Source organism: Gymnodraco acuticeps, unplaced genomic scaffold, assembly GCF_902827175.1.
Source record: "Gymnodraco acuticeps unplaced genomic scaffold, fGymAcu1.1, whole genome shotgun sequence".
Taxonomy (NCBI): Eukaryota; Metazoa; Chordata; class Actinopteri; order Perciformes; family Bathydraconidae; genus Gymnodraco; species Gymnodraco acuticeps.
In genome coordinates, this window is record NW_022992126.1 from 3976699 (window position 1) to 3991910 (window position 15212).

Here is a 15212-nt window from a genome sequence, read left to right on the forward strand (position 1 = left end):
TTTCTTTATTCTTCATAATTTCATCCTCTTCTTTCTTCCCCAATGTTATCCATCCTTACAGTGTTACTCAGATCTTAATGTCATCCTTGCTGCCAGGTTCTCTGACTGATACACCTCCTCTTAATCATTTTCAAATCACACGTCCTTCTCTTTCTAACCCCCTCCCATATAGCCTTATGTATTATAATTGCTGTATGTTTGGTTTATAGCTACTCTCCTGCAGGTCTAAACAAAGTCAGGGATTATGGGAATGCTTTATGACAAGCACACTACTGTCTAACAAATACAGACATATTGAAGCCTTGCCTATTTTGGGATTCCTCCAACTCTTGTAAATGAGAATCCTTTTAATGCTCATGAACAACATGCTGGGGTTGAAGATTGAATAAGTACAATAAACCTCATGTGTTATTCATGAGATTCAACACTTGTATATTTCCTCTGCTACTTACTTCCTGCTCCTCCGCTCATCTTTCCATCTCAGAGGCATAAAGCCTTTCCAATGAACACCCGCAGAAACCATCAACAACAACAACAATAACGCACTTAGCTATGGAGCAACCCATCTTTGTTTTCACAAATGTGACAAATCCAATGGACCCACACTTTTTCTTTCAAACAAATCAAATCAGAGCTTTGGTCTGGTTCATTATGAGGTTTGTTTATGGAAAAGTATTCCCACATTGTTTCAATCCGCCTCTCACAAACTGAACTGATTTGTTTTCCTCTCTGTACTATTCTGTTCTTTTTAGCAGTGCATCTACTTTAGCATATATTTTAATGGAGCCATGGTCCCTAAAGAAGTATACTTTGTGTGCTTGTAAAATCCTTCCATTTAAGTGCTTTACCCCACTTGTACCTGTTCTCAGAGATTGAATTGGTAATGGAAACCATGCAGAGTGCTGTGGGACATCCTTTTCCCACACAACAACATTTAATCACAGACAAACATTGGGCGCTTTGCCACATTATATATCAACATCTATATGTGAGTGAGTGGAGACAGAGAGACGGAAAGAAAGAGACCGTATATGTGTTGTGAGGAAGACTATAACTACATAATACCAGGATAAAGTACTGTTTGTGTCTTTATGACTATAAGTAAACACAATTTCAGGACTAAAATCCATATTTGCAGGAAACATCAGGATCATCTTCTTAATGGATCTTAATTGAAGCAATAAAAGGATGAAATGATGAAGCGATTGGCCTTTGATTCCAACCTTTCTAATAAATCCCTTCTGGGCGAGTTGTTATGAAGGCAGTACTTTAATGAAACATCAACATATATACCATCAAAAATGGAACGCCCCACACTGGAGTGTGTGTGTGAGAGGGAGCTCATTTCACACATAACCACATACTTTTCACGTGGTCTGACAAGAGGAAAGCGCCTCCCATCCCACCACTGCCAGGTTTCAGTGATCTCTTGAATTTCTCATCTCTCTTGTGTCTTTCCTGCTTATTGCTTCTGTTTTGAGCTTTTTCTCACCATCTGATCCTCTTTCCAGTGATGTCGTCTCTTCTGAGGGAGGAGATGCAGAGAGTTTTATTCCGACCTTCAAAACAGTCACTGGTGGAGTATATTGAGATTGAAGAGCCAACACACGGAAGACATTTTCTTTGTGTCTCAGGTAAAAAGCTTTTTAACAGGTTCTCTTATGAAAGCATTTTTAAGTGTCAACCATGCTGAGTGGAATGTTCTGTTACAGGTTACAGACCATTATCTTGCTGTAGATAATCTGTAGGGAAATGTACTGAATGTGTACTTTGCCTGGCCTATGAGGCCTGAGAAGTCAAGGTTATACTTTTGCTGCAGATGGACTGTCTGGTGCTGCAGTGTGCCTATTTATGTGCAAAAATACCAACAAAAACCTTTGTTGTTTTACTTTTTGCAGTTGCTAAAAATAAATTAGTGCAGTTATGTATAGTGCGATGTCAGATATCTCAGACGGCCATGAAATCTGGATCCAAAGGGTCCCACACCGAACGCTCCAGCATACAGGAGTGCTACAGGAAGGCGGAGGTTTGGTCCCTGCAGGACCTGATTCTTGTTGACGGACGCGATGCTGATGTGGTAATTAACAATTTGATCACATGTGCTTTTCATTGCTAATTTCTGCATTATCTACCATTGTTTTCTATACAAATGATTACTATATATAATCATAAAACTTTTATATGCACAACCACCAATTATCTTAATTTGTAAAATGTTATTTGGACTTGATTAAACACATCTTAACTCAAAGTCCATATGGTTTCAAGCTTCCCAGCTGGGGATCAATTAATGTCATCTCTCGGAAAGCCTTTATAGACGTGGAAAGTTTTTTATTACAAAATGTAGTGTGCTGGAAATCTGCTGAAATGTTTATCAAAAACATTATCGCATATGTATGCTTCCATTGCCTACCAGGCCATTCCCTTTTAAATGTACGTCAATTTGCCAATAGTTTCTTGTCACATTTCATTTTAATTGTGGTAACACGGCTTTCTTTTAAATAATTGTGTTACCTCTGGTTTTAAAATAGATTACCAGAAGGCTTTTTATTTATCTTTTCATATGGCTAATGCTTTCTCATTTTGTGTCTCCAGGATGACCCCTGTTTCCTGCTGCACTTTGACAAGGTCCGTACAGTGACGGCCGTCAGCTGCTCGGCCAAATACTCGTTTGTGCGTGCCCTGTTTGCTCTCAGCGAACAGCACTGCCAGAAGCCACTAAACCTGCGGAACTTTGACTGGGCCTACATCACGCCCACCTCCTTCTACTCTAACAGAGGAGACTGTGTTGTGCTAACACAGATTTGCTTCTATGCTGTCAATTTGGTTTGTCTGTCCATGTGTCCCGTGCCTCTGGATGCATAATGGAATGACGCAATGATTGTGTGTCATTTAACGTGTATGTGTGTATGTAAAAACCTGTGTTGAGAAGGAAGTGTGAAATGGGTGTAGTATTGTGGAATCTGTTACAACAAAAGGGCTTATTTACCATGAAATATATTTTGCATCAATACTCGCAAATACTTGCAAATGCAAGTGTTAGGGCGCTAAGTGTTTTTCGAAAGTACAATCCTGTACTGTGATAATTTCATGACTTATCCCTGAAAGTATTCTATTCTCAGTGCTATTGTATAAATGTCCATTTCAAATTGAGAACAAATAAAATAACTACACATTTCTTACCTTTCTCTGAGTTGTTGTGCCCTATTTTCCCCACATGACTTCAGTTTGGCAACTAACTTGAGGAGGGGGGAATTCAGAGTTTTAACATCCTGAGGGAACATTATATTCTTTAAAATTCAAATATACTCACATTTTGTGTATATTTAAGGGCTTATTCCAGGGGCGTCCAAACCTTTTTCACAGAGGGCCACATGCAAATATACGAAGGGACCGTGAGGTATACTGCCTCATAAGTTAAGTTAAAAGTCAGCTAAATCAATCAAATGTAGGTAAATGATGCTTAATGCTTGAATATGCTTTAAGGAAAACAGCAGCCTATATCACAGCTCTCCATAGGGTTTCATTAATTTTGTTAGCAGCTTATTCATTAAAACAGGAGCCTCAGATTGCATAAGAGGAAATATGAAGGGTTTATTTCAAGGGTGTAATGAAAATAAGTTATTGGGCTTTTTTCTTATCAACTTAGATTTGATAGAAAATGTTTTCAACTTTAATTGACTGAATTTGTTTGAAGAGTGGGCTTCTTAACACATGAATACTGTGTAATATCTGTTTTCATCTAGTACAATACAAGACAAGCACAAGTTTCATTTTCGGGCCATAGCCTACTCCATTATACTTTTTGAATTTGCTGAGGGCCGATTCAAAATGGCCTGCAGGGCCGCATTTGGCCCCTGGGCCGTAGTTGGGACACCCCTGGTTTATTCCATATCAAACCATATCTTTAAAACATTTGGGCCACAAAGAAGTATGGGTTTAGTTATACACTATAATACCCCCTGATTTTATTATAAAACTATAAAACTGTGTATATGCACTCAGGAAAATAAAAATGTAGGCCTATAGGGACAGGAAAGAAGAATAACAAAAACAAAAATCTTTGAGGTCTGCTGAAATATTGTAATTATCTAAATTATCTTATCGCTTTAGCCCATTTGAAAATGTTTAGTTTAAAATATTTTATACAAATCATATAGGTTTAAAAGTTGTATATTTAGAAATATGAATTAATTGCTCACGTTTCTTCTGTCGAGAAACTGGGATTGTTAGACATGACTAATATATAAATCTGTGTTATACATTATGGTAAGACATAAAACATTTACTTTAATTAAATGTATTATGTCAACAGGCCCCACATAATTGTGTTAGGTTAGTTGAAAGCAATACTATTAATTTGAACCTATTATTTTTTCCTCTACCTGTGGTTCAGCTTACTACCTACAGATGGCGCCAAAACATTGCTACACAAGACACGGAGCACTTACACTTAGTAGCCTTAGATATGCCTGACGAAAATAAACTTAAATATAAATGTAAGTATGTTCCTGGCATATTATTTTTAGACTGCGAATCGGTCATATGAATGTATTGATTAATACATCGACAATGTGCACGAAGCGTGTAAAGATTATCTATGTATGTTTTCGTCCCGTCCCCGGCACAAAGAGGACAGCCTAGCGGGTCTTACCTGCCGCCAAAATTCAAGTGAGAAGAGAGAGGAGCGAGTTTTCCTGTTGACGGTTGTAAACACTGGGCAATTTACCTAGTGCTTCAACTTTTAAGTTACCGATTTGGTTTTCAAAGAACCTCAAATCTTTTCTCCGGAGTGTGCGGGAACAGGACTGAAGCCTCAAGATGCACATCAAGTCTATTATTCTTGAAGGATTCAAATCCTACGCACAGAGGACGGAGATCAACGGCTTTGACCCGCTGTTCAACGCCATCACAGGACTCAATGGCAGCGGGAAGTCCAACATCTTGGACTCTATTTGTTTCCTTTTGGGTATCACCAACCTCAGCCATGTAAGTGTGCTATCAGATTCAAAGTCCTGTGCTAAATGTTGCTGAGTCTTGGCCTTGTTGTAGAGTTTGGTTTGGCGGAAGTAGGATTTACTTTTAATTTCAAGCTACTGTACTTTGTCATATGTTCGGTAGATTGGTATATTATTAGAGAGTATTCTAGTGTATATTTTACTATGTATATATTGTTTTTTAAACATTTGTGTATTGGTATTTTATTCTATTTTTTTAATTAAGTTTGTAATTCCTGTAGATTGACTGTTAAAATGACAATCATTTCCCAATTTGGGATAAATAAAGTATCTCTCTAGTCTATCTTTTTTTATATTTCTGTGGTCCTAATTTTAAGATGTACATCACGCAATTTGATCCATATAAAGGTTTAAGAGAATAAATTAGGCTTTACAGCAAACACAAATGGCAAACATAAAACATATATTTGGGTAAAGACACAACTGTGTAAATACAAAAATTCACAGATTAAGAACATACAAAAACTACACATGTATACAAATAGTATGCATTGCATATACAAATCATATTGGTGTTTCTCCGTTTGCTTTTTAAATATTGATTTAAAAAGTAAGAATTCAATGTTTTCTTTTTCTCTATGTACTACTACAAAATCTCAAGAATTCTTCTTTCATTTTCACTTGATAGGTGCGAGCCTCCAACCTCCAGGACTTGGTGTACAAGAACGGACAGGGTGGCATCACCAAGGCCACTGTGTCTATTACCTTTGACAACTCCAATAAAAGCCAGAGTCCTCTGGGGTTCGAAACCCATGATGAGATCACCATCACCAGACAGGTTGGCAAACAAATGGATACAAAATGCTCTCTAATTGGTTAAACAAGGTTATTGGGTACAACTCCAACACTTAAACTTTGTCATAAATCTTCCTTTTAAGGTGGTAATTGGTGGCAGGAACAAGTACCTCATCAATGGAGTCAATGCCAACAACACCAGGGTGCAGGACTTGTTCTGCTCTGTTGGCCTCAACGTCAACAACCCACATTTTCTCATCATGCAGGTCAGTCTTGTGCAGCATGGTCGTGTTCATACTTTGTAGCACTTCTACAGTATTTAATATCATGTGATGTTTCCAATAATGTAGGGAAGGATCACCAAAGTTCTAAACATGAAGCCACCAGAGGTAAAGCATACACACGTTGTCAACAATCTCACCATCTGTACTATTCCATACACGTTACCTGCCTTTTTTCAACTCGTCCAATAACCCCTTTTTGCTTTCAGATCCTTGCCATGATTGAAGAGGCAGCGGGAACCAGGATGTATGAATGCAAAAAGCTTGGCGCTCAGAAAACCATTGAGAAGAAGGAGGCCAAGCTGAAGGAGATTCAGACAGTATGTCAGAAAATAACACTTATTTTTAACCAATGTATCTCTGTGGATCCTGGGAAGCTGCTTCAATGTCAATTACAAATTAAAAAGCCTTTTTTTTCCTAATCTTCTTTTCGTCTTTCTTTACTCTTAAGATTTTGGATGAGGAAATTACTCCAACCATGAACAAACTCCAAGAGGTAGGTTCACTGCAAAATCAATATGTAACACATGTTGCATTATCTAGGAAACAATATGTTTTTATTAACACCATTTCTTTCTTTTTTCAAACTCTTCCTCCCTCTGCAGGAGCGATCATCATACTTGGAGTACCAGAAGCTCATGCGTGAGATCCAGCACCTGTCCCGGCTCTACGTGGCCTGGCTGTTTGTGTGTGCCGAGGAAACAAAGGTGAAGTCAGCCGAGAATCTGAAGGTGATGCAGGACAACATCACCAAGATGCAAGCAAGCATGGCTGAGAATGAGAGCAAAGTCCAGGAGCTTTCCGCCCAGATTCATGAACTGCAGAAGAAAAGAGACCAGGTAGACTGATTCTATTTCCAACATTAGTCCCAAGTAGATTTGTTGAACTTTTGAATCCTTTCTCCCGAGTGACCCTCTTAGCTGTAATGAAAGAAGTGTTCAAAATGATCTGGAGCTCATCAAAATGCATTTTTTGTATTTTAATGTTTTGATCCAACCTTAATGCAGAAGAATTGTGTCATTGCTTTGTATTTGATGTTTATGTGCTGTTTGCAGGAGGTGCACGGGGTATTGAAGACCCTGGAAGAGTCTCTAGCTGACATGCAGCGTGTGGATGCAAAAGCTCAGAGTGCACTCGACCTGAAAAAACAAAATGTCACAGACGAAACCAAGAAGAGGAAGGAACTTGTCAAGAGTATGGTTGAGGTACTGGGACAATTTATATTTTGTATTTGCTCCTTTGAGTTGTTTTTCTTTTAGCACGTTGACATCCCTTACAACAAAGGCTAACTGCAAAAGTGAAGGTTCCAGGACCTTGATCAGCTGTTGTTTTCCTCATCCTTAGGACAAGAAAATGCTTGTGGTAAAAGAAAAGGAGGTTTCTACATGGACGGAGCAGCTTAAGACACTACAGGACGAGGGACAGAAGGACGGTGCAGCCCTGGAGGCAGCTGAGCAGCACTTCAGGGCGGTGTCCGCTGGCCTCTCCACCAATGAGGACGGAGAGGAGGCCACACTGGCCGGGCAGATGATGACCTGCAAGAATGACACGAGCAAAGCAGATACTGAGGCCAAGCAGGTGAGGAAGACAAACCTTATCATATCTCCTGGGGAAGGGATGTTTCATGTTTGATTTTCAAGGTTGTCTGTTTATATTTGACAGTAAGTTTTTAGTACAGACTTCTTATTAGCATGAATAATTCAGCACAGGCCAGCTGATTCTAAAACGGTTTGGTGTTGAGAAAGTACTTTATTCTTTTTCAGTTGATTTCTAAGATTGTTCAACGGTCTGTTTGTTTCCTCCAGGCCCAGATGACCCTGAAGCATGCCCAGGCGGAGCTGAAGACCAAACAGGCGGAGGTGAAAAAGATGGACGATGGCTACAAGAAGGACCAGGACAGCCTGCAGGCGGTCAGAAGCAACAGGGAGAAGCTACAGGCTGAGCTAGCTAAACTCAACTATGAAGGTACTGTGTGAAGAGCCGTGCATGCAGGCTACCCCTTCTACTCATGACAGCTAACACTCATTGTGTTTACATGTTGCACTAACATTAGCTAACTGTGCTTTCATTTCTGCCTTCATGCAGAGGGGAAAGAGGAGAATCTGCTGGACAAAAGAAGGCAGCTGTCTAGAGACGTTGCTAAACTTAAAGAGACCTACGAGAGACTCATGTCTCGCTTCCCCAACTTGCGCTTCGACTACAAGTAAGGATTTGTCAGATGCATTTTCTTATCTATTTAACTGTACAAAAATATATGTTCCTACTTTTGTTTCCTCCTGATAATAACCAATTTTAGGGCAAAATAATTGTTCCCAAATGATTTATTAGCACTGACAAACCGTTACTGAGAAACTCAACTTTCGTGATGTTTCAAAGCAAACACCTACAGTTTAATGAGATGACCAAACAAGATGATTCAATGCTTATTTTTATCATGTAAGAACACACTACTTTAAGAGGAACACTTTACCAATAATATAAGCAAATTCAAGTACTTGCCACATTCATGTAGCGTGGGCCCGGATAAGAGTTTGAGCTTTTAACGTTCATTAAGTATTTGATGTGTTTTCTGCTTCTCTATAGGGACCCAGAGCGAGGCTGGGACCGCAGCAAAGTGAAGGGGCTGCTAGCTAACCTGATCACCGTGCGGGACCTCTCCTACGCAACGGGACTGGAGGTGGTGGCAGGAGGACGGCTCTATAACATTATTGTTGACACAGAGGTATGTGTGTTAGTGGTGATGTTATTTCAGTGCAATACGGGTTTATATTATTTCATATTCACCTGAGTTGGTGTGTGGTTTTTGTCTTTTCCCAGGTGACAGGTAAAAAGCTGTTGGAGAAGGGGGAGCTGCAGCGGAGGTACACCATCATTCCCCTGAACAAGATCTCAGCCAAGACACTCAACGACAAAGTGGTGAACGCCGCCAAGAGCCTGGTGAGAGACATGCACTCCACCTGCTTTTGAGATGGAATAAACATGACTACCCGCCCTAACTCGTCTCTGTCCCCATTCTGTCAGGTCGGAAAGGACAACGTCCACACCGCCCTGTCCCTGGTGGGCTACGAGTCAGACCTGCGGAAGGCCATGGAGTACGTCTTCGGCTCCACTCTGGTGTGCGACTCCCTGGACGACGCTAAGAGAGTGGCTTTTGATAAGCAGGTGATGACCAAGACTGTCACTCTCGGAGGGGACATCTTCGACCCACAGGGAACTCTGAGTGGAGGTGAGAACAAGGCGGTGCCATATACTAGATAGTGTCATGTGCAGTTACGAAAAGTATCCTTGACATCTTAATGTTTTGTGTATTGCTTACAGTCATGTTTGCTTTGGAACATCAGACCTGGAATAACAGTTTTGGCTTGAATGACTCATAAAACAGCGCAATGGACTCTTCCCCCTGCTTCTTTGCTCTTCCAGGCTCTCGCTCCCAGTCAGTGTCTGTTCTGACCAGCCTCCAGGAACTGAAGGAGGTTCGGGACAACTTGAATGAAAACGAGGCCCAGCTTCAGGACATTGAACGACAACTGGCCAGCCTGAAGGGAACTGCAGAGAAGTAAGCAGGCTCACATGACCGTATGAAATGAGTCTGATTAGAGCTAGTAAACAATGAGTCGGCTCAGCTACATCTTACTCCAGGCAGATAAGTTATGAAATGTAGAAACTACGTCAACCTTTGAATTAGTTTGTTCACCAGATAGAGCTGACAACTGGATTTGTACACTTGCAAGGGGGAAACGTATCCGAGGCGTCGTCTATCATGCGCTAAATAAATCCTGCAACTCGGGGCCACGTGTCTTCTGTTTTACTCACTGCCTGTTGTCCCTCCAGGTACCGACATCTGAAGCAGCAGTATGAGCTGAAGGTGGAGGAGGAGCAGATCCTGCAGACCAAGCTGCAGCAGAGCTCCTTCCACCAGCAGCAGGAGGAGCTGGAGCGGCTGCGCAAGGCCATCGGTAAGACTGCTAACATCTACACAGTTTAAAATAACGAAATACAACAAATATACTGTACACAGATATTCATTAGATCTGGGAAGGGTCTAATAGGAACTTGAAACTAAAACAATACTTAGATCCTGATTTAATGTCCTTTTTGTTTCATTGTGTTTTTTGTCATTGTTTGCTTAAACAGAGGAGAGTGAGGAGACTCTGCGCGTCACCAAGGATGTTCAGAAACGGGCTGAAGAGAAGTACAAGGTGCTGGAGAACAAGATGAAGAATGCTGGGGCCGAGAGGGAGAAGGAGCTGAAAGCCGCTCAGCAGAACCTCAATGCTGCCAAAGCCAAAGCTGACACCTTCAACAAGAAGCTGAAGCAGAAGCAGCAGGTCAGTAGCTCTCTCCATGCCGTCTCTAACAGCCATGTGACCGTGAATCCATGCACTGACTTGTCTCCTCTTGCTGATGTGTGCAGGAGTCTGAGTCCGTGGCTCTGGAGCTGGAGGAGCTGCGCAGGGAGCAGGCTGGGTACGAGCAGCAGATCCAGGCTGTAGATGAAGCCACTAAGGCCATCCAGGAGCAGATCGACAGCATGGCCTGCACCGTGTCACAGAACAAGGTATGTACATGTTCTCTGGATTAATGTTCAGAAGAGTGATGAAGGCAAATCAAATGTCTGTTTAGGTAACCGTTTATGATTACAATCCAATATCTAGTGAATAATTCATCAAGTAGGCACTCAACTACTCATGTCATTTCCTTTCCCTCTGTAACCTGATCTCCTGTTGCCGCGCAGGAGGCAGTGCGTACGGCCCAGGAGGAGCTGGCCCGACAGAAGGAAGGCATCATGGCTGAGGACAAAGAGCTCAAGGTGATTACACTTAGTTTCCCTTAGTGCCTCATTCGAGAAGCTTACACGTGTTTCATTGAGAGACAGAATGTCTTTTTATTACAGATTCAGTTTCCTCAGTCATCTTTTTCACTTTCTTAAATGTCTACTGCAACTTCTTTGATCATTTGTATCCAATTGATTGTTCCAGGGTAAGAGCTCAGAGGCCAATAAAATAAGCGAGCAGAACAATGAAGTCCAGCTGAAGATCAAGGAACAGGAACACAACATTAGCAAGCACCGCAAAGACAGCCAGGAAGCTGCTGACAAGGTACACACACACAGACACACACACACACAGACACACAGACACACACACACACACACACAGAAACTCAATCTCTCCCTGAGTGTTCCATCGTGTCTCACCCTCATCGTACGTTCTCCCTCCAGGTGACTCGGATGCTGGAGGAACATGACTGGATCCGGTCGGAGCGTCAGTTCTTCGGCCAGCCCAACACCTCGTATGACTTTAAGACCAACAACCCCAAAGAGGCGGGTCAGCGGCTGAAGAAGCTGGAGGAGACCACCAGCAAGCTGGAGAGAAACGTCAACAATAGGGCTATGAACATGCTGAACGAGGCCGAGGAGAGGGTGGGGGCAAACACTTCAGGATATTGTTATGTCAACAAATGCAAAAGCTACCATTGCAGATAAGAAGGTCATACATCTAACCGACACGTCTCCCCTCTTGCAGTACAATGACCTGATGAAGAAGAAGAGGATCGTGGAGAACGACAAAGCCAAGATCTTGCAGACGATCGAGGAGCTGGACCAGAAGAAGAACGAGGCTCTCAGCGTGGCATGGCAGAAGGTCTGCTCTCTTTTCTGCTTCTTCCACGGATCACAATATGGCTTTAGCTCACATTAATAACTCTTTATTACCTGCCTTTCATAACCAATACTGATTGGATACCTGTGTAACATTTTATATTTAAAACTGAAGTTCATAACTTGCAGTTTATAAACTCCTGAGACTAAAAAGGCTTTTGTTAATGCAACATAAAACAGAGTACTTCTGACCCTTCAATTGTAGATCTCTTTTATGAGTCAAATCCTCAAGACCCTGGCTCTATAGTCAGAATGTGTCTGTCCGCGATACAGCCTGCATCACTTAAATTGTTCCCCTTCATTGCTCTTTCATTTGTCTTTTGATGTTGTGTATTAAGAGACAATAAACATGGGGGTGCACCAGACTGCATTGTTACACAGCTTAGTTGGATACTCGATTCTAATTGGTCCACTGGGACATTTCAGAGGTTATTAATTGCTGTACATTATACATCACTTTATGTTTTAGAATGAGTCATTCATATCTGAAACTGAACAGTGTTATTGTTGACGTTTTTTCCGCCTCACTGGTTTGCTGTTTTTCTACCGTCATTTGAAATGTTCCCCTTCCTTTGCAGGTAAACAAGGACTTTGGCTCTATTTTCTCCACCCTGCTGCCGGGGGCCACTGCTAAGCTGGCTCCTGTCCAGAGCGGGGGGGTCTTGGAAGGTCTTGAGTTCAAGGTGGCCTTGGGCAACACCTGGAAGGAACACCTCACCGAGCTCAGCGGGGGGCAAAGGTCAGCGACAGTTCTCTAATGCAGTCACAATTGAAGTATCTATTAAAGTATTACAGGCATGGATATAAAGGGTTCCATGGTGAAAAGGAAGTCACTTTGAGTAATGGCCCACTCTGTTTTCAGATCTCTGGTGGCGCTGTCTCTCATCCTGGCCATGCTGCTGTTCAAACCGGCTCCCATCTACATCTTAGACGAGGTGGACGCTGCCCTGGATCTCTCACACACACAGAACATCGGGCAGATGCTGCGATCACATTTTAGACACTCACAGGTAAACACAAAAAATATGAATTTCCAACAACCTCTGAATACAGTTAAGCAAATGATATTGTGTTAAAGCATTACAGTAAATAGTGTGTTGGTTGGTTCTAATAATACGTTTATTTATTATAGCACCTTTCACAGAAATATAATTCACAAAGTGCTTCACAAGTAAAGACCACAGTTAGAATTAAGACGACAGAAACATGAATACAATAACCACATGACGCAGAAATGTTAGGTCAACATAAAAACAAAACACAGACCACGTGGACTCCAGAGGCCTATACTACGAAGCCGGTTCAACTTAACCTGGATATGTTTGAGTTAGCCGGTTGGCCTAATCCAAAACATACGCGCTCTCGCTAAACTGTACTACGACGCTGGTTATCAAGTGGATCGCTCAAGCCAGCCGTTTCCTATCTAGTTAGGTGCGCGTTCACATGAAAGCGGTGGTATTTGGAGCATTCGACCAATCACAAACATGGAGAAGCGTACTGACAGCGCAGCGTCATACTTCCTGAATGAAAAGTCAACTATAATATTAGTCAAATATGAAGAAGTTAAACTTTAATAAACATCCATGACTTAAACACTTGATCCAGGATCAAAGCCACAGAGCTGCACCTGCAAGGTGAATACAGCTGGCAAAAGAAAAGTGTTTGAATGCGTACATCAACAGGTTTATGATATCACTGCCCCGTCTAAAACACGATTTGACTTTAATTACATTTGTCTCGAGTGTTTCGTCAACTTAATGTGTTGCTTAAAATAATACTTCTGCATACAGTATGTGACACTGTGAGTGTTGCACGGCCAGATACGGCTCAGCTGACTCAGATAAGGAAATATATGATACATTATGAAGTGATATGCCGCGGACTGTACTTAATGTTACTCTGATCCGGTTACTTATGTTGTGGTAGATATGTGGTAAGTGTTCTTAACGCTAATGTTATAACAGTCAGATTGCTCTGAAGATAGGAGGTGATTAGTACTGATATTCTGAACAATCTGTGCTGTTGTATTTGCTGTAAAGTGTCTCTACTGTAGGCTATTTTTATTATATGTACAGCACTTTGGCTCGACCAAAAATCGTTTATAAATGTGCTATATAAATTTGATTTGATATTCTATTAATGTTCACGTTCACACGGTCGGTTGATTTTTGCCGGCCGTCTTTCCTGCGACGGCAGCTTTTCTGTATTTCCTTTCTCCTGTAATATGACTTGATCGCTTTAAACTCCGCACACTGAGCTCTGATTGGTCAGCAGGCAGTGCTTTCACTGAGTTGAGCTCTTAGCCTGCAACCTAACCTGCTCCCGACCAGGTTAGCCGCTCAGCAAGTTACCATGGAGATCTAGCCTGCTAAAAAGAGAACCAGCTTCGTAGGACCGGAAAGCCGGAGGTTTCCCTGAAGTTAAGCGAAAACCCTGCTTCGTAGCACAGGCCTCTGAAAGGAACAAACATAACAGAACACATCACACACATTTCAAATAGAAATAAAAGCCAATGTGAAAAGGTAGGTCTTCAGTCGTTTTAAAAAAGCTTCTACAGGGACTGCAGAGCGGATGTCTATAGGAAGAGAGTTCCACAGTGTTGGAGCCAATACAATCAACAATAATCTGATGATTGTACATTTTCTCCCTGCAGTTTGTGGTGGTGTCCCTAAAGGACGGCATGTTTACCAACGCCAACGTCCTCTTCAAGACTAAGTTTGTTGACGGCATGTCTGCAGTTTCTCGGACTGCGCTCAGCCAGAATGACGTCAACCTTCCCCATAAAGCACAAGACAAGGCGCGTCAAAAGGACAAGAGGAACAAACCGCTCATCAGCTAATCATGGCACTGAAATATCTGAACATTCTTCTTCCGAAGCCAAATCACTTAACAATGTATCTGCCAATGACTTCTGTCATGGACTGTGTATACCATTTCCTCTGCCACGCATTGCTCTCCTAATCTTAAGAGTTGTTTATACGACCGTCTTCACATCTTTGTGTTTTAAACCTTTTTAACTGTAAATGTCTTTCTCAACTATCCTGTCTCCTCTGTTTCATACCCTTCTGCCACACATCAGTTTTATATGCAGCTGAACGTATTATTTTAACTAAATAAAGCAGGTCAAATATTAAAGACTTTGTTTTTTACATTGCCATGTCTTGAATCAGCCTTAAATGTTAGATAACTAAAAGCCAATGTGTGGATTTGAATTAGTTATCTTTAAAATTGTTCATTGTTTTATTACATTTTATTTCAATTGATCTTTTACTGTGTTTAGTATACACCAAATACACCAAGATCCTTTGTTTACAGGCAATACACCCGTTTCTGGTTCGTTAACATTAGAGGTAAAATGCCGGTGCCCCCTGCTGGTCGTTTAAGAAACTGGAAGATAGCAAGGCACATGTTTAACTGATACCATTATTCTGTAAGTAATAGTGTGAAATTACTGAAATTACGAGAGGTCTTAAAAGTTAAACAGTTTTGTGACACATCAATCTGGGGTTGGTGCAAATA

General features: G+C 41.5%; 2 protein-coding genes across 2 annotated transcripts; both read left to right on the forward strand.

The window, feature by feature from the left end:
* Positions 1 to 1513: 1513 nt before the first annotated feature.
* Positions 1514 to 2865, forward strand: si:dkey-245p14.4 (uncharacterized protein LOC563576 homolog). Its single transcript, XM_034203292.1, has 3 exons — positions 1514 to 1634; positions 1899 to 2077; positions 2596 to 2865. Exons 1-3 carry the CDS (start codon positions 1514 to 1516, stop codon positions 2863 to 2865), a joined length of 570 nt encoding a protein of 189 aa, XP_034059183.1.
* Positions 2866 to 4655: 1790 nt separating this feature from the next.
* On the forward strand, positions 4656 to 14828 carry smc2 (structural maintenance of chromosomes 2). The gene is made up of 25 exons (XM_034203339.1): positions 4656 to 4989; positions 5647 to 5796; positions 5897 to 6019; positions 6104 to 6142; positions 6244 to 6354; positions 6486 to 6530; positions 6640 to 6873; positions 7090 to 7239; positions 7379 to 7612; positions 7840 to 7999; positions 8120 to 8237; positions 8618 to 8756; positions 8852 to 8971; positions 9056 to 9260; positions 9455 to 9590; positions 9866 to 9990; positions 10169 to 10362; positions 10449 to 10592; positions 10770 to 10844; positions 11014 to 11133; positions 11256 to 11456; positions 11560 to 11676; positions 12272 to 12432; positions 12556 to 12703; positions 14347 to 14828. Exons 1-25 carry the CDS (start codon positions 4822 to 4824, stop codon positions 14530 to 14532), a joined length of 3603 nt encoding a protein of 1200 aa, XP_034059230.1. The 5' UTR covers positions 4656 to 4821; the 3' UTR covers positions 14533 to 14828.
* Positions 14829 to 15212: the final 384 nt, after the last annotated feature.

Coding starts and splice junctions, on each gene's coding strand:
- si:dkey-245p14.4 (XM_034203292.1), top strand. CDS start 1,514: ATGTCGTCTCTTCTGAGGGAGGAGATGCAGAGAGTTTTATTCCGACCT. Junction 1,635..1,898: donor ACATTTTCTTTGTGTCTCAG/GTAAAAAGCTTT, acceptor TACTTTTTGCAG/TTGCTAAAAATAAATTAGTG. Junction 2,078..2,595: donor ACGGACGCGATGCTGATGTG/GTAATTAACAAT, acceptor TTGTGTCTCCAG/GATGACCCCTGTTTCCTGCT.
- smc2 (XM_034203339.1), top strand. CDS start 4,822: ATGCACATCAAGTCTATTATTCTTGAAGGATTCAAATCCTACGCACAG. Junction 6,355..6,485: donor AGCTGAAGGAGATTCAGACA/GTATGTCAGAAA, acceptor TTTACTCTTAAG/ATTTTGGATGAGGAAATTAC. Junction 9,261..9,454: donor ACAGGGAACTCTGAGTGGAG/GTGAGAACAAGG, acceptor TTGCTCTTCCAG/GCTCTCGCTCCCAGTCAGTG.